Below are 19622 nucleotides of genomic sequence, written 5' to 3'. Positions count from 1 at the left end.
CAAACAACATCTAAAAAGATCAAAAAGGAGGCGAGAAAATGTAGCTGCAACAGATGTGCTGGTGTTCAAACCAAAGGACACAGAGAGATATAAAGAATCTGCCGTTTAACAAGTCAAAGGGATTCGTTTGAAGCTTAAGTTTAGCATTTAAAGTATTAGCCACATTATTTCCTGTGCATATTTTTTCTGGGATGACACTGCAGGGCCCTTGACAGCCTCGACTGACTGACTCAATCCAAAGCCCAACCGATATATCTAGCTTCACCCAAACTGTGCAAATGTGAGAAATGTGAGAAGTGTGAGAGCAGAGAACAGAGCGACACTGGCTGCAGATCAGTGATTCTAGTCGGTCATTTCTCAGCTGCCCTTTCCCCCCCCAATTAAAAAAAAAAATGCTGTGATTTTTGATTAGCGGCGACCACATCAGTGCTAAATTGGTTCAGCCAGGATCACAATCCGAGCTGTCTGATATCGGGGATTCACGCTTTAACATCTGAGCTGAGCTCAGAGTGATGCAGAACTTACTATTTGTAGCTGTGTTCTGTACCACATGAATTATTAAGTTTTTTTGTAACCAACTGACAGACTTTAGTGGGTTTTAGTTACAGTTAAGAACGACAGGACACATTGTGTCATCTTAAAACATCACATAGAGTTGCCAGCATTGCAGAGGCTTAAATTATAATATTTTAAAGATGTTTGCCTGATGGGTTTATGGCAGTGAACATAACTGGAACCCTCATGTGGTGGCAGCTTGTCTAAACTGAAACACAACCTGGTCGCAATGCAAGTCACATGACCTAAATCGCAGTCACGTTGCAACTGTGACCAGATGTGTATACACAACAGCTCAGCTAAAGACGGTGGAATTGTGGGTAGGAAGCAAGGAGACCTCCTTGTAGTGGAGCCTGTTTAACTATCTGAAATCAGATATAGTGGTTCAGAGCTGATTTCGAGCAAATTGACGGACACTTCATCAATGATTTAATATTTATATTAAAGTAAAAAATATAAGAGGAGTTAAAGACAAAATGATGTGTGATTGTTAATCTGTGTTTTAAGGGAGAGCATTAAGCACTTGCCTTTGCATTTCTGTGAAGGGATGACAGCCAAATTCATTTATTTTACCTCACAGCTTAAACATGGTGTACTTAAAAACTACTTCTTGATTTATAACTTGTAAGTTTTGAGGGTCATGAAGTTAAAAAAACTTGCAATGAAGAAATAAAATGTAAATATTTAATATTGATGAGATAAATTTTTTGGCAACATTCTCCTCAAAATAATTTGTAATATATTCTGTTTTTTTTGTTTTTTTTACAGTTTATTTGTCTCAATATTCTTTGCAAGTGTGGCTGAAATGGTAAAAAAATACAATCGGAGAAGAGACTTGTAGTGTATGCGTCAAAAAACGTCGTAAATGTGAGTTTTAACAATTCAAGAAGTTTCATCTTTCTCTAACATCATATATTGTTACTTTAAACAACACACACACACACACAGACATGTGCTCTCCCTGAACACAAACACTCACTCTGAAACTAGGTCTGTGCATAATTACAAACACTAGCTCAAGGAAAAAAACAGGAGAGGAGAGCTACAGTCAATGTTGCAGAAAATATAAAATCTGCAACAGAGCACACAGGAAACGTTAAGTGTTGTGAGCTGCAGCTGAGTAAACTTGTCCTTTAGATTACAAACCTCAACCAAATGGGGCCGCACACAGACACACAACATAAGCACCCTCCTCACATTCAATCATCCACTACGTTCTCGCACATAAAGTATATTCAACTTTTCAGTCATCATCTCAGCTGTATAGTATTCGTGGGTTACAGTTTGTCTAGTTGTGCTTGGCACGAATCCCTTTTAAGTAGTTTTTCCAGCGCTTGACCACATCCTTGAAGATGGGAGAGTTGTCTATGGATGCCACCAGCTGTAGCTGGTTAATGTGCGTAGTGTGATAGTCCCAGCGTGCCAGGTTGGGCGCAGTGCCCAACATGAAGTGACGCAGGTCATAGATGCTCCCAGACCCCGTGTCAAAGAGCGGCAGCATGGCCTTCAGTGACTCCATGCCCCGGCTGAACAGCTGCCCAGCCTCTCTGCCAAGCTTCTCTCCAGCCGTCTCAGTCAAGTCAAAGAGTCCCAGCAGGGAGTAGATGAAGCCGTTGAGGACAAAGGAGCTGGGTGTGGTCGGGTATTCTTCATACCAGTCGTATTTGTTCATGAACACAGCTTTGACCCCGTGCTGCGCTGAAGGCACCTTGTAGGGTCCTACTGCCTTGAGGGCAGCGTTGAGGTAAGCCTGGTCCTTGGTGAGGAGGTAGGCTCTCACCAGGGTGGACATGGCCTGGCCCTGAGCCATGGCCGAGTACCAGCCCGGCTCCAGGGGCCGGAAGCCTTCACCCAGTTTACGCGTGACCATGATGGGCCAGCCGCCTCGTTCGTCCTGGTTGCGTAGCAGCCAGTCGCTGGCGGCAAAGAAGGCGGCCATGTGGGCAGTGGTGGAGATAGTGACGTTGTCAGCAAAGCCGCGCCCATGTAGGACTAGTCGCACCACCCGTCTGGGCATGATCTGAGGAGCAAATCAGATGCAGAGGCAGACAAAACAATTAATTGGATTAGGAATTAGGATTTGGCATTAATTCAGTCATACTGTTTATCATGTCTACATGCAACAACGCTGTTATAAGGGATCAGTTTTGTTCATAACCCCTGGCTTTAAGAAGTGCAATCAATTATGATTAGTTACGTATGGTTCACTATAGGGCTGCAACTGCCAATGATCAATTACTGAATTATTAATGCATTTTTGATTAATGTGCTGATTATTTTGTTGATTAATCAATTAAAATGGTTTTGTCAATAAAATGCCTAAAAATGGTAAAACGTCATTATTTGTAATGTGACGTCTTCAAATTACTTGCTCTTCCAGAAACCCAAAACTATTCAGCTCACCATAACAAAGGATGAAGAAAAGAAGGACATGTTTGGCATCTTTGCTTAAAAAAATTAATCAATGACTCAATTATCAGCATAATAGCAGATTCAATTCTTATTGATTGATATATCAACACATTTTTTGAGCTCTAGTCCAGTTACATAGTCAAAGGTACTTAAGCGCATAAAGTTGGAAAAAAAACAACAACCTTTGTTGCCTTCACAGCCTTGGTGTTGGACAGCCCAACGCCCTTTCGGAGGTCGGTGAGCAGGTCCCGGGTCAGGGTGCTCCAGGTGGTTCGCGGACCGATGCCGTAGGTGATTTCACGGTCTTTGAAGGCGATGAGCTGCGTGCTGGTCACGTAGTGGATAGTGAAGGGCGGGCCCTTCTCTGTGGTTTCGAGGATGACGGACACACTGCCGTTGGAGATGAATTTGATGTCCAAGCTGAGGATGAAGTCTTTGGAGTTACCCAGCTGGAGGGACACACCCTCTGAGGAATCTGTGGTGGTGGGGTGAGGGGGGTGGGTGCAGCAGATAAATGGGGAAGGTATTAAGATGTGGATGATAAACCGAAATTGCAGGAGAGAAGACATTTATAGCACTTCTTCTTCAAGTGCATTTGGTTAGAAATAAATGACTAACGTCGTTTTACTGACTTTAAGAACTTCTGACGATTACTGGTTGGTAATGGACTATTTTTAGCAGATTGATAGGAAGCCATTTACAGTGTGTCTGTCTCCTTTAATACACTCTCCTTTGATGATGTGCTTCTATGATAACTTGTCTTTCTCCTAATGTTCCCAGCATTCACTAGGTAGTCATTTTTTCATTATCTGATCATTTGAGAATCTAATAAAAAAAAAAAAAAGCTGAGGTCAAAACCTTACTCTTTATTACCAAGGGTCTTGTACTGTTATTATATGTGTGAAGTGTCTGGCTCTGTGTGTGTGTGTGTGTATGTGTGTGAGAGAGTCTCAAACACACACATAGGGACAAGTTTCTCATGGGACGTACAAGCACAGATGTGTCACTGCACACTGAGCTTAATTAGGAGGAGGACAGAAGGGAGGGAATAGAGGGAGGAAAAGAACAAAGTAGTTGGAAGATGGAACAGGCGATTGAAAGAAGTGGTTGATGCACTGCAGCAACTTTTCTATTTGCATTTCCACAAGTCTTCCCTACAAACATCAAAGATACAAACTGAGATGATACTCAGTTTCCACACTGCCACTGCTCCTCTTACATTATGTCAACTCTGTGCCAAGAACTTCACCTGCTGTTCTGAATTCATTTCACCCCTCTAAAGCCCAAACAGTTTCTGGAGTGATCTCTCCTTTGGCCTTGTTACTTGGTCTGCACAGTCCCAAAAACCGTTTCTAATCAAGGCTCCCCAAAGGATGAAGTGAGGAAAGAGTGCAGTGGAGTCAAGAAAAAGGAGGGTAATGGAATGATGGGTCGCGCAAGTGCCCTTAAAGCCGGCCGGAGTCCGGAGAGAGTGAAAATGAGCCAATAGTGACAAGACAATTGAGAATCACAGGCAGAGAGATCTCACATGACATGAGCTGAGAAAGCAGAAGCAGACGAGGCCGTCTGAGACACAAAGACAGTCGATCAGGAGGAGAATGAAGGAGAGAGCCAGTCTGGCAGGGGCCTCTGGATGAGTACGGCTCTTTAATGCACTCATAAATCCATTACTTAAGGCAATGCAGAGAGTAAGTGGATTTGTACTCTGGCCCCGTGATTACTCTGGCATCAATAAAGGATGGGCAGGGAATATAGACGAGATTCCACCTCCTCTGCTCTGCCCAGTTTTCTGGCTGTTTAGCAACAAGACAGGAGACAGAGATGACATGCAGCAAGAAGTATGTCAGCGTAAAACCATACTTGTGTACATAAGCAAGCATGTTAAATACACACTTGAAAACACATGTACTGTGCGTGTTGTGCATGTTGGATGCAGGCGATCCGACAGTCAATGTGCGTGAGATTACTCCTTCACATCCTCCTGTGACTGCATCAGTGTGTCCACACAGGAAATAAAGAGGACATTCAGAGCCTACAGAGGGTATTTACTGCCTTGGGAAGTTTTCATGTTTTTAGGGATGCAAACAATGATTACTTTCATTATCGATCAGTTATTTAACCGATTTTTGTCCATTAAATGGTTGAAAAACACCCATCACAATTTCCCAGAGCCTAAAGTGACTATTCAAAATTGCTTTTTATATACAGCTAATACTCTAACACTTACATATATTCAATGTATCCCCACATTTGACAAGCTGAAACTACTGAATCACTTTTCCTTGAAAAATGACACAATCAACAGCAGCAGAGCCACAGTTCGGGGGGGGGTAGCCATCACGCACAGGCAGAGGTAGACTGTGTAGCCTTGGCGTTAGCTTTTGTGCTACTGTGTTAGCTAAGTCTGTCGCTGTGCAGCTGCTCTGACTCGTTTTTTGACTCAGTTTCTTATTTTTCAGCTGTGCTACAGTTTTGCAAGCATCTGATATGTTTACATAGCAGATAGTTGTTAAATGCAATATTATTGTTCTAAATGTTGCATGGAGAACCTCTAAAACTAACTTTAATGTGCTCTGCTGTGATCAGATCATAGCTTCTCTCGTGTTTCTGACAAATAGTATCTAACTATCCACTGTAACCACAGGCTTCGCCAAAACAACCAGAACTGAAATCAATCAATCAATCAATCAATCACGCATTAACAACTTTGGTTAGGTGTCCTCTTCTATTTATTGGTGTCAAAAAAGTTACTTTAACTATGCATTGTTTCAATGCCGTAAGACAATAAAATGCAGAAACTTAAAAGTTTGGTGAATACTCTTTAAAGGCACTGTAAATGCAGCTGGTGACAGCTGTAAACCCCACTGTTCATACCCAGATCACCTGGTTTGAACAAACTGCATTTCTGAACCCTCTACCGACTATGAGGGAATTCAGAAAATAAAGGTACTCAGAGGTGGACAGTGTTCGTGCAGGATCGTACAGATGGTAGATGGTAGGTTATTATCAGGGGAAGGACGATTGATCCACTTGTCAGAGGATTTGAGAGGCTGTTCAACACTGGTGCCCTAGATACAGTAAGGAGGAAAAAAGACCCAAACAGAGCGAAGGGAGTAGGAGGAGGAAGTGAAGGGAGGCAAAGACTGAAAGAGAAACTGACAGCAAAGGGAGAAAACAAGAAAAGTTTGGATGAGAGAGAAGAATAAGGCGCTAAAATGGATAGAGGTAATATAATTGCAATGCTTAGGAAGCACTAGAGGGCTGAGGGGTGATAAGTGGGTGGAAATGAGTAAATAGAGGTGGGAGAAGTGACTGAAATCTGGGGATAGAAGAGGAAGATTAATGGAGAATGAAGAGTGCCGAGGGAGGGCTGAGGAGTGATGATGAAAACATGATGATGTCAAGGAAAGAGAGCTGTGATGGCGAGTTGAAGCTGTAAGGCAAGGTGAGCGAGGAGCAGAGAGAGAGAGAGAGAGAGAAAAGTGCAGTGCGGTGAAATGACAAGAAATTGTTGATGATGAGAGGTTGAAAACGGAGGAATTAGGAGGAGGTGAAAATTGCAGTAGAGGCAGCAGCTCAACAGAGGACAGAAAGAGAGTGTGTCCTGGAAATATCAGCAGGAGATCAAAGGAGAATAAAAGGCAGCTCACAGTCAGCACTGGGTAAAAGATTTTGACTTCTCCCAATAGTGAAAATAACTCTGCCAACTATCTTGTGGACGTGGTCATTTTACAGCTGCAAAACTAGGCCATATTTCCAATCTCTATTTTAATAAACAGTCTGGTTTTATTTATAGTTTAGATATTTAGACCACTCAGAGATATGTATGTACTTTCACAGCATTTATTGAGTTCAACAATATAAGAACACAATCTGTACATTACCCTAGGGCTAAACTAGTTAGGAAAAGTCTTGCCTATCATTGACAAAATGTCGAATCATGCTTTCTTTTTATTTTTTTGCTCAATGATCCATGTTCTTCATATTCCGTTTTCCCCCCACACCAGACAAAGGAGCTGAAACACCCAATTTAAATGCTTCCACAAATCCCTTATTTGTCTATTTCAGGCGCATTTTAAATCTGATTTTTTTAAGTGATGCGTGTGCATGGGTCGTGGCACTGTCCTTAGCACTGAACAGAGTGGAGACAGACAGACAGAACACTCAGCCCATGTCCATCTAATAGTTTTTTTCCTAGCTAAAAATGCACAGCTGGGAGCTTTGGAGGTGCAGCATTTTTTCAGCTGAGATGCTCTGATTGCTTTAATACACAAGGTAAAGCACTTGCTCTGCATTATTTTCAATGCTGATAACATGGTGGTCAGGGGGTGTCATCTAGTAAACACACGGATACTCAGAGACGTAGTATTAATTTCTCAAGCAACGCTATGTAAAATCAGACAATGGGCACGCCCAAATGGAAAAAAATGGAAAGATCCTTTGTTACCATTTTCACATCACTGCAAAAATGAGATTCCTTAGATCGAATCCTCAAATAGTCAACTATTTGAGATCATTCCTGCATAAAACATTTAATTTAACGATACACCAGACAACTAATGAGCTATTCTGAAATAGATGTTCCACATTAACAATCACCCAGATCATTTATGTGAGCTTTCCACTCTGTTGGGCTTTTATGAAAAACAAAAAGACACAGGTCCGTCAGTGCTGTTTTTTCTTCCACAAAACCATCTTTGGACAAATGTAAGTCTACAGACACAAGCATGCAGAGAGTATGCATATTAAACAGGAGGCAGCCAAGATTTATTTTTTCTGTTTCGCCAACTTGCAGAATTACCATTAATTGACAACAGCGCAGTGAATTGCAGACAATTGTCATTATAGCTGGTGAAACCACTGGTCACCAGATTAAACTTAAACTAGCTCTTGTGATTTGGAAATGACAGTTTTTCAAGTCGTATCTGATTCAGACTGCAACATTTCCCACCACATACCGCAGTTCTGAATGCAATTCTGTTCGTGGCATAATGAAAAGGATGATATGAGTGAAGAGGTAGAAAGTTCATTTTTTTCATATTTTCCCTCTTTATAGATCAATTTCGAGGTGCACAAGGGAGAAGGCTGCACACAATAAACGACTATACAGTCTGAGGGAGGCTAGAGCTGTGTTTCCTCAATAGCATATGAGCCTTGGATACAAAGTGAGCCAGGTCAATTAAATTACATTCTTTGGAGTTGAAACAGTAAAAAATGGCATCAACGACGGTGAAATCTAGTTTTATTACATGGGGCCCCATTTTCTGAAGGCCTATTAACTACACTCCACTGATGGGGAACTAAACAGGTAATATGGTAATATTTCATCAATTTGTTTTTAATCAAATGTCACCAAATTCCTCCTGAAACACCATCAAATCAGGTGTTCAGTGACATTTTTGTGATGTATGCTCAATGCCTGACTCATCAGACACCTTTATATCTTGTTGATGCTTTTGTAATATATTCTAAATTAAAAACAGGTCCATCAACACAAGTACATGGATTATTTATGTCAAACTTCTGGTAATAGTGAAAAAGTTAAATTACAGACCCTTGATAATGTTAAAGCTAATAATATCTGACTGACATCGACCAGAGGATTCTATTGATCTGGGTTCTTTCCACTGTTGCAGAACGGCTGCTTTACAACCCTGAATCCTAGAGAATATGAATATGACTCATGTGATATGATCTAAAGAATAATCTGGTGACATTCAGCTTTTTTGGTCAAACACCACCAAAAGACCAAAACAGGCAATCAGTTTATTCTATGAAGAAAACTCTGATATAGCTTGTTCCTCTCTACCACAGACCTTCATTGTTGTCAAAAAACAATTAAAAAAGGCATCAACTAGATGTGATCACTAAAGAGACTCACCACTCCATTTGACCACACTGTCTTTGTGAACAACAAAAAGGCAATAGATAATTACCCTTCATTAGCCTCAAACAATAGCCTCAGGGTTTATTTTGTCCCTTTGACAGAATTAAGGTTAATTGGCTACAGCTGATAAAATTTGGAGACGACAGATATAATTTCAGTCACTGGTGTTAATGCTCTAGATAAAAAGGAGAAGCCTTAGTGAAGTGAAAACATTGCCAATTAGAGGCATTCCAGTCTGCAACAATTTTCACAATGTATTGAGACAGCATAGAAGTGAGAATGTCTGACTAAGTGAACAAAATAGGATGAAATGTGTGATGTTGTGTCTGCTGGTTCTGAAATGGTCATAATTTTTTAGGAATCTGTCATTATGCGGTGGGTCTACTGTCAACCAACACAGTCTGCCAGTACTCTCACACTGTGGCAGTGACTCACTGCAGACTATCATCCTGTCCTGAGGGTGTAGTTGGATACCGAGCCTCCTACAGCAACAGTTTACAGGAGATAAGCTCCTTACCCTGTGGCCATCTGGCCCCATGGAAGGCTTACATACCTGGAGCACTGAACTGACGCACGGACGTGGCTCGGGTCTTGTCGTGGACACGGCTGAGGCCGCAACCTTTCGGCACACTCCAGGGCGCTGTGCTGGCCCGACTGTCTCTCTCCTCGGCTGTATCATAGACCTCCACATGAGGAGGACGCTCAGTCAGGTTCTTGCTGTAATGGCTCAAGCCATACTGAGCGATCTGGATGGCGTAGAAGTAGCCCTGAGGGCCCCACTGAGTGGACAGAGGAACGCCTGGGTGGAGAATACAGAGGCAGACAATACAGACAGTGACGTTAAATAAATGAAGAAAAGTACTTATATGCAAGAGACCATAGACAACGCATTCCTACGCCTCTGTAGCTGGTTGTCTTTTTCTGGTTGTTACTTTTATAGTGTATTGTAATGCTTCTAAATCTTGTGCCTACATGATCATCTTGTTTATGTAAAGGTTTTCCTTCTAAGCTCTTTGCAGTCTATTTCAAGCAAATGTTCCTTTTTGGATGGTAGGTTGTCATCACAGATTTTTTTGGCTTGAGGAAAGATTGAATCTGTTGTGTGGTACCACACTGAAATCAGGAACATGGTCATGAAAAATAAAACTGGTCCAAAACTATCAAAAAAAACATCGACACCAAACATGCACATTTTTACTTTCTAGTAACTGGATGAGAGCCACTATGGCAACAACAAAGATTCAAATCTGGATTTATGTTGTAAACACAGACACGGACGACAAAAGAAAAACAGCAAAAGGTTAGAGAAAACACCAGTTTTCGTTGTGGTGAAATTCAAGCCTTGCTACTACATTTCACCAGAGGCTAGCTCCCCAGCCAAAAATAGCTCAAGTAGAACAATCACTCTGATTAACAGATAGTTCACCTAAAGACTTTGTGACAGAGAGAGCACATGCGCAAGCCAAGCCCCATCGCTCTGAGAAGAAGAACATAATATACTCAGATTAGGGCTGGGTGATAATGTGCCCCCTCCTTTCAAACTAATCACCACTGCATACATAGTTGATCACTTATGCTCTACTTTCCCTGTTGCCATTTCTGCTGTTTTCCCAATAGGACGGATCTTGGACAAAAGACTCCATTCTATTATTCGCTGTACTCTAATGAACTGGTCCAGTTGCCTGACCCTGTACTCAAACAGTGAATGACATAACGGAGAGAAAAACATTTTTGACAGAAAAGACAGAGTAAATGGGTTTTCTGCTTGTGTAACTGAAAAATGGAAATGAAGAATGAACTGACGGAGATTATGATGAAGTTATTGGTACACTGGAACATTTCCTCTGGTCTCTCGTTAACTGTTTAAAGACCATACCGCTAGTAAACTATTTATATAACTGCTTTCATACAGAAAATGTACGGACTGTATGTACATCACTATGAAGGATTACATCAAACATACCAAATTCTTTGTACAAAAGCAATTATTGCTCCTTAATTGTTAATATCTATTAACAGATTGTGCCTGTGAATGCTGAATTTGTAAACGAGGGACGGGTTTTTGGAAATCTGAAGTGTTCAGCAGTGTTTTGAGAGACATGTGCAGGCTTCTGTAAATACCAAAGGTCCAAAAACTGAGCTTGCATGGGGGGTTCAGGGGCATGCTCCCCAGAAAAATAATGCTGATTTCTAATCTTATCTCTTCCCTTCACAAAGTGAAATTATGGTCATCGGAGTCTTTTTATTTTTGTCTGTCTCATTGAAGAAAGTAAACACAGGGTAAACTGTTATTTATATGTAAATGTTACAGGCACTCACTATTGGATGGTGACTGTTTAATGTAGCGTAACTGCACAGGAGGAATTCATGATGTCCGAAGTCCACTAGTTAAAGTCTCTAGTTACCTGAATCAATCACACAAAAATTGGAAGCAAGACAGAGTGGCGGCCTAGTATCCATGTACACTTCGCAGGATTCAGCTGCCTGTCTGGTTTCTGCAAGCTCTTGACAAAATCAATGATCTGCCGTGTTGAGTAAAATTTTTGCAGTAATGACCTCACCACCCACACCCTTAATGATGCTGATCAGGTCACTCATCTTGGGGTGATACAATATCTTTAAAGTTATATTTAGGAAATTATTTCACAACTTTTATTACATACACACCCTGGAAAAAAATACCACAGTCTGGGCCTCTGTGACCTCAGTGGTGGGTACAGCCATGAGTGTCTCACATGCAGAGAGTCTATCCGGACAGCCCATCCAAGATGATTCACTCCGATCCAAAGATCTCTCATGTGTCAGTAATGGTTTTTTTCTCTTTCAGAAGTCAAAGTGACAGATGACTTCTGTCAGCAGCCCCCCCCCCTCCAAGCACTCTTGTATCAGGCTGGGCAGAGCTGAAATTTCACTCAATTACCAGATTTCATCAATCCAGGTTTATCCATTGTAATAGTTTTAATAGCCTGCTTCATGGCAAACATTCTCAAGTAATTCATCTGAAATATGCATTTCATTCAAATTGATCACCTTAACTAATGAAGCATGAATTCATAACCCATTTTCATGTATATTTTTAAAAGGAACGTGTACATATCATGCACCTCATACTACATTTAAGTAGTGAAGTCGTCACAAACAACTCCTGATTGAGAACTGATACATTTGGTTAATGTGTTCATAAAAGAGCAAACACACACAAGAAAATGAAATGCACACACTCCCCCAAACAAACACACACTTTCCAATCCCTTGCCAGGCTTTTCTTCATGCCTGTCTTGTTACTGGCATCTCCCCTGACAACTTTAGTCAAATGACTGTCAAAATCCGAACACTGTAACGCTGTGCTACTCACTGAATAACACTAAGTAATCCATGTGGAATTGACTGTTAAGCCTCCACATATTTTCATGGCTCTAGAGAGCAGACTTTTCTGAAAAACTGGGTCTTCTGCCAATTACAGTAGGCTCTAAGCCTACTGAAGTTAATATAGCAGCAAAAGTGCTTATGACTATCATCTAGTTGTTGTGTTTATGGTCTTTCGCCTACCTTTTTACCATTGACTTTGTTTCTGACCTCTCGCTGGTCAGCAAAACTGTGACATCTGGATGAAGGCAAGTACATATTTAGGTTCCATTAAAAATATGTTTAGCATTTAAACAAATGACAATAATGTGTCATATGATAGGGCTGACTGTAAAGAAATGAAGACCCAAAATCTCACTGTGAAGAACAAAAGTAAACTGAGAAGGTTCAGCATGGCTGTATTTTCCTCAGGAGCTGGTGGGGACCAAAGCTGAGCTAAAAGGCCAGTGAATATTGGACTGGTGCATGTCTAGCGGTCAGAAAAAATTTCATATTGCTCTGTGTCTGATGGATTTACAAGTATTTTTGACAACAGTCATAAGTAACAACTGAAAACGGTCAACTAGAGCTCTGTGTGAGTTTTTGTAGTCTTTCTGCCTCCTGGTGACCAAAATAGTTTAATGCAACTTTAGCATTTTCATTTCAGCTTGGTATTACAGCTGAGAGTGTCATGAAATAAGCACCAGTATCACATAACCAGCATGCATGCTGACTCCAAACCATAATTTTATTACATTTTTGACATGACACAGATTGAACTGAGATCAAAATGTTATGTGTTATTAACATCTTTGTAATCTGACTGTAAACACATTATGTCCTGGATTCTATTCAAAGTCCACCTCTGTCTTCACAAGAAAGTGCTGTTGCCATCTTCTTCTGCAGGTTGAGTGTATGCACGGCTCATGCATGTGTTTGCACTGAGAGTGTAAGTGTGAGTAGAGAAAGAGTGTGTGTTTTATCCAGCAATTAAAAAGGATATAAGACATGTTTTAGGACTGTGTGTGTATGTGTTTGTGCAAATGTTTAAGTAATGGTGTTCTGCAAAAGAACAGGGAATGAGGATAGAGATGGTTCAAGAGAAAGCGAGGGAGACACAAAGAACGAGACGGATTGTGATTTAAGAGGGTGTTGTTAGAGAGAATTAACTACTTCCACTAATGACAGTGGCCTGGCTGCTGGAGCTTCATTATTCTCAACTTTGTTCTTTGTCTCATGGAGGCTCTGGCGCAACAAGGAAAAGACCTCAATTTCCAACCCTTCACCATAAAACCACAAGCCCTACAGGAATTGTGACAAGTAATGGCACATAAAAGTGTAATGTCTAATACTAAAAACACTGAGAGCATATATTTGCATTCAAAGACGGCCACTGAATTTCATCCTCATCATCTAAAATGCTCACAATGCAAAAATGTTTTTTTTTCATCCCAATAGTATCACAGTTAAAACAAACAAGCGACTGACAGAAGTTCCATCCCAACAGAAAATGGCAGAAGCTCGAGTGATGTAAAAAAGGGGCCATCATGTCATTTAATGAATATTGCTGAGGGTTAAATAACTTTTCTATGGATAGCTGGGTGCGTTGGGAGATAAATGCTCCCATGACCTTGTTTAAGCCCTGCGGTATCTCAGACTGTGACAGGCTAATTAATGAACTGCTATTTTCACCTATAAAAATATGCTAAGTTGAAGAGAGGCGTGTATGCTTGCACATGTGGAGTACTAAATAGCAAGGAGCCTTGGGCCTAATTAATGGACCTTGGTAAATTGTGTGTGACTGTGCAAGTGTGTGGGTACAGGAGTTTAGATGTGTTTCCTCTATTTTGTACTAAAAGGAACAGTCTGCAGGAAATGGGAACTTGAGCATAACTTGGCTCCCCGTTGCTCAGCCCAGAGGTACTAACAGATTTGGCTAGATTCCTGTCTGACCCATTTTCCACTATAGTTCCCTCCCATACATGTGTCGTAGTGGGGCACAATTACGCTAAAGGTAGCATAATTTGCACCCAAAAAGGTCCTTAAGTGGGACTGCAGTTCAGATAAAAAAGTAATGAGAGCTACAAAAATAAAACAATGCAATTTACTGAAAGTCAATCACACTCTTTGGAACTAATCAAACAAATGTGTTACCAGGCTTTCTGACTTACCGCATAATTCGGTATTCTCTGAATTCGTGCAAATATTACAGCCTCAGAAAGACAGACAGCATGATGGAATGGCACTTGCAGATTTTACTATAAAGAAAACTGCTGCTGTTGGTGCTGTTTTGTTTGTGTGATGAACAGAAAAGCAGATTTGTGTCATCACGTTAAAAAAAAAAAGGAAAAAATGCCAATGTGGGAAATTGAACTATCCATCTCAGCAAAAATGCCTATTTACTGCTGGCAAATTGCTCTAAAAGACACTGGCTATCATTATTTATCAAGCTAACCTCTACAACTGACAATTTGCCAGTGAATATATCATATTTTATTTTGTCTCCCTACCAAACCAAAAGCTTGCTTCTTGAGTGGGAAAAGACTGTGTTCCTAATAACTACGAATCACAGCCCTTCTACTTCTCACTGATGTATGATTGAATTTGTAAGGGAACTTTTTGGGGGACTAAAAACAAATGCTATATTTTGGTGTCTAGTGTCTTTGGAGGCTCAAGCTATTTGACAATAAAAGGAGATAATGAATATCTATTTTGTAATTTCAGGCAAATATACAGGGCCACCTCTTCAAGCAAGTGGACCACAGAACTATATTGATGACAATGTGGTTTGAACTAATAGCCTTTTAGAATGAGATATTGATCCTTCTTGGTAATTATTTGAAAAGGAACCTTGAAAAGAAAACAATTTTGAGGATGGACTCGAAGAATGAAGGAACGGGGAGGGATACACTCCCTTAACGGACATCCAGGCAGATATCTATACAAAGAAACACTGACAGTATCTGAGTGAAGACAAGAAACACTTTTAATTGACTTGACACAAATGTTTGGAAGCGTTACTGTGAAGACAGCGTTTGGGAATGGGAGGCAGAGAGTGAGTGCCTACTTTTGAAATCTGATCTGATCTTGTAAATAATAAGCACAATGCTTTTAACATTTGTTGTCGTAGTAAACAAACAGTTGGGCTCACAGTTCTTTAAAAATGTCAATATTCAGATGCATAGTGATTTCAAACTGTAAGCATCACTATGTGAAATTTGAGATGTGACGAGAGCATCCATTTGATGGACATTAATAAAAAAGTCTTACCTTCCACTCCACTTATACACTTGACACGGTCGCGGACCTCCACGTTGTATCCTTCAAATGACATGAAGACTCCATCGGGGTGGTACGGCTCACGCTGCGTGTAAACCTTTGAATAGCTGTGCTGGAACTCAAACCGATCGTAGCCGTCGTACTGCACTATTTTGCCATACACCTCAAAGTATTTTTCAATCCAGCTGAAGGGCAGGAAGGTCTCTACCCCCTCTCGCCGGCCTTTGATAGTAGATTCATCATTGACCAGGCAGTCGATTTCTTCATACTTGATCCCGCCGACAACACCAACAACAGGCGGGGGCTCAGGAGGTTGTGGAGGGTGTTGCTGGCTGCTGATGCTAGCATCCCCCACCTTGGGACTTGGAGCCACCAAGGCAGCACGGGGCAGGAAGCGTAGGGAGGTGTCACTAGAGCAGCGGTTCCATAACAACACAGTGATGAGTGTGAAGAGGGCGCAGATAACGATGAGGGTCTTGTAGTTCACCCGAGCAGCCAGGCAGCGCATGGTCACAACTTGCCTGCATGAAACAAACACAGACACGGGATAAATTAGAAGCATGTATGATTAATAACACAACCTGAAGAAACTACAAAAAAATCTAAGGCACACAGCCACATGCTAAATAGCTACATAAAAGCAACAGTGGAGTCTAAAATGCAAGTGTTTCTCATTTTTTCATGAAACACTCATATCTCATAAAATACTTAAACCCAAGAGAATGCTGGTTGGAACAACTTTCCCTAAATAGATGACAAGTTGTAATTTGTGTCAAACACACATTTTTGCTCACTTTTGTCTGTCTAGCTGTGGATGAGTCAGACACACAAAAGGACAGAGTTGGTAAAAGTAGAGTCTGTTGGTAAATTAGACTGTACGCCACACACATGAAACGAAATTCGGTGTGGTCACACATGCAAAATGGCAGGTTTGTGACCAATAAGCAGCTCTGGATTGTATTTCGTGACCCGTTTGTTGGGTAGTAAATGAGACACACATGCACACACAGGCAGTCTTTAGGTCCACTTGTCTATCGTACTTACTTCTTGTTTTGGGTAGCTTGCAAGACCCTTAGATCCTCTGTCCAATTACCCTTTCGAAAAGGTTTACACGATCACTCACAATTACATTGTATGTTGACATTTTCTAAATCCAGTCTTAAGAAAAATTTTTTTTTTTTTACTTGACTCCACATAAAGGTTGCTGTCACTGCACGATTGTCGAGATTCTGTCAATATCAGACAATGTAATCCATTTTAAACGTTTGTCAATTTTTACTGGAATTATCTGGATGTGTCCTCGGTGCAGCCCTTTGGTCAGCATGTGTTATTCAAGCTACTTGACTTGCTCACATCAATGTATTCAATAACAGTTCCACAACATTTAAGATTGCACAAGCTCCCATTTTATTTATAGCTTTGCTGATGACCTAATTCTATATGAATGCAATGCAACGGGCAAATCAGGCATTTTCACCATACTGGCGAGAAATCAATCCAAATCCTGATGTCTCCTCCTCAGCACTAATTACACTTTTCTGCTCATGGAATTTACCATTACAGTGACGGCACAGTTAGGTTCTCTGATGACAGAGGAAGGAGAGGAGGAAAATCATTACTCCCCAAGTTCCTTTCAATATCTCAGCTTAAGCTAGCAACTACTAAAGGTCAGCTCAATTAATGTGCAGTAATTGCGGAGTAGCAATGTGCTACAGCACTGCAGTCAAATTATAGTGCTAGTGGCTTCCTGAACAAAGTTAATGGCTTAGATGACTCTTAACAAATAGGAAACTGGACTCTAGAGTGCTTACATAAGCAAACGTTGAGGGAGTACAGTTTGTAGAAGATGTAGAAGCATAGCCTCCCTCTAAATTAAGACCGTGAAAGCCAAACACTGAACTTAGTATCTGCTTGTGTAATAAAGGGGTTGAGATGTGTCTACTCAAATAGACTCATCACATCTTTTTCTCCGATACACAACTAAATCATTTTTGTCCAACAAAAAGGAGAGGGAAAAAAACATTTCAAACATTTTCTGTTTTAGTTTAAAACTTTTTGTTGTTGCCTTCGAGTTGGGAGTGAAAAAAAAGATTTTTTGTATCTCTGTGTCTGATAAATTATCGCCACACATAAAAACTATCACTGATATTTGGAGAAATGTCAGCCTGCTGCAGTGATGAAAGACTGGGCCGACGAGAGCTCTGACAATGCTGAAAATGCGAGGCGGGAGGCCTGGGGACTGCACCCTGAAAGATAAGTAGGACCAGCCCTGTCAGGGAACAGACTATAAATAATTGGCTCTTTTTATAGTGATTCGTCGCTGGTGTTGAGCTCAGGCTCAAGGTGGATAGACATGGGCTTAAGCACTGCAGCATGGAGAGCATCCTAATGCCTCACGCTGACTATGAGACCACTCATCTGAAGCCATGTCCCATTTCCTGAATGCAATTTAAACCTTGATGCAGAAACAGTAAGCACACTAGGAGAAGAGTTAATGTCACAAGTGAGCAAATTACAAGATACAGTTTATTTATGGATCAGAAGTCATATGTTCTGATTCAGGTAGAATTGCACTCCAACAAAACACACATGCCCATTTGCTACTACCTCTAAAGGTTGCAATGAACCAGAAACTAGCTGGAGATTTGGAAATTTTTCATAATTTAAACATGAGAAAGGGACCAAAGAGAATCTGGAAGAGAGAGAGAGACAGAAAGAAGAAGACTAAACTAAGCTGAAACTTTATTTGTTCTTTATTTCATTACAATAAATTAAAAATAGTTGCGGATAAAAGTCAGCAGCATTAAGAAAGAATGATGAGGTGACACACTTGAAATTTCACTTGTCAGAGAGTGAAATATTTTTGGCAAAGCGTCTTGGAAATACCAAGCATGTTTCATTATGCCAGAGCTCACTGAAGACGCAGTTAAAGAGCTCAGAAAACAAGGCGTAATCTTTTCACTGCAAAATACCGCCACGTCCTGTGAAAACTAGCTAAGCTCTAACGTGACCTAAAGCAGTTTTTAGTGTGAATCAATGCTGGCTTTTAATCACCAAGTTAAATGTAGCCCAAGCTTGGATCAAGACTTATTTTCTGTTGTTACTTATTCACATAAGTTCATGTATAATATTCAGTGCTGTTTATAGCGGAAAACGTGTAACGTGGATTCAAGGGCAGCACTGAAGGCAGGGTGCTACAAGTAATCTGGGTAAGCCTCAGGCAATAATACACTTCTCCCTGCTTCCTAAATTAAAATAAACAAAATTCAAAAAAGACTAATCACGTTTCATTGCCCTCTAAACGGAGGTATTCATTGTAACAATGATGTCTGCGTCCTCTTGACTGTGTTTCCACAAATGAAAATGCTTGTAAATCATATCTGCTGTTATGCACAAGTTAATTACAAGGCAAACAAACATTTAGCTAGTTGCTCAGACAGTAGCTGCATTATCTCTTGTGTATTTTAATTCTAATTCACTTACATCTATTAGGAGTCTGATCACAACAGGAAATCAACAGCATTGTCGTTTATTCAATAACTCATGTTTCCCTGACAATTAACACTTTCAGTTGAAATGAGGACTGTTTTTTGGAACAGTCATATGCATCATTTTTATTTTGCTGTTTAGGTATGAGGATGAGATATGAAAGAGCCTTTGTGTAATCCACTGGTTATCAGCTCACCTCAGGAACTGTTGCATAGATATAATCCCTCTGGTAATAACACGGTTTTGATCTGGAGGGAAAACTATGCCGACATAAAATACATAAAAAAAGACAGATGCAAGTGGACAGCAGGTGAAAGACAATCCTGTTGGAGGATAAAAGTCTTCCATGCTTGACAGATTAAAGAAAATGACACTGGAAAACAAAAGCAGCTTTTCATGTTCCCAACGTCCTGCTTCAAGAAATTGAAAAGTGTCTGAAAAAGCAGGTAGTGCCTCGTTGAGATTATTATTTTAAATTTTTTTATATGATGGCATCCTTTGTGAATATCTAAATGATCAAACCTGACTGTATGTATTCAGGACGGAGAAAGGAATCAAGGAAGGCTGTGGTATATTGTTTTTTTTCCCAAATCCAGTTCCCCTTGTGCACCCACCCATATTCCATCTACTGTTTCCCAAACCACAAGGTTTGTAT

The 19622-nt window shown here is 40.7% G+C and overlaps 1 protein-coding gene across 1 annotated transcript in view; it reads right to left on the bottom strand.

The window, feature by feature from the left end:
* Positions 1-1282: 1282 nt before the first annotated feature.
* The window catches only part of glceb (glucuronic acid epimerase b), a 45679-nt gene continuing 27339 nt past the window's right edge, over positions 1283-19622 (bottom strand). The window contains exons 3-6 of the mRNA XM_070831341.1: positions 15470-15999; positions 9408-9653; positions 3150-3442; positions 1283-2575 (exon numbers count right to left, since the gene is read on the bottom strand). Coding sequence (XP_070687442.1) covers positions 1844-2575; positions 3150-3442; positions 9408-9653; positions 15470-15986 — 1788 coding nt within the window. The 5' untranslated portion in view covers positions 15987-15999 and the 3' untranslated portion in view covers positions 1283-1843. The remainder of the gene's footprint in view (positions 2576-3149; positions 3443-9407; positions 9654-15469; positions 16000-19622) is intronic.

This window comes from Pempheris klunzingeri, chromosome 1 (assembly GCF_042242105.1).
Source record: "Pempheris klunzingeri isolate RE-2024b chromosome 1, fPemKlu1.hap1, whole genome shotgun sequence".
Taxonomy (NCBI): Eukaryota; Metazoa; Chordata; class Actinopteri; order Acropomatiformes; family Pempheridae; genus Pempheris; species Pempheris klunzingeri.
The sequence above is the reverse complement of the archived record's forward strand: the minus strand, read 5'-3'. Positions and strand labels throughout refer to the sequence as shown.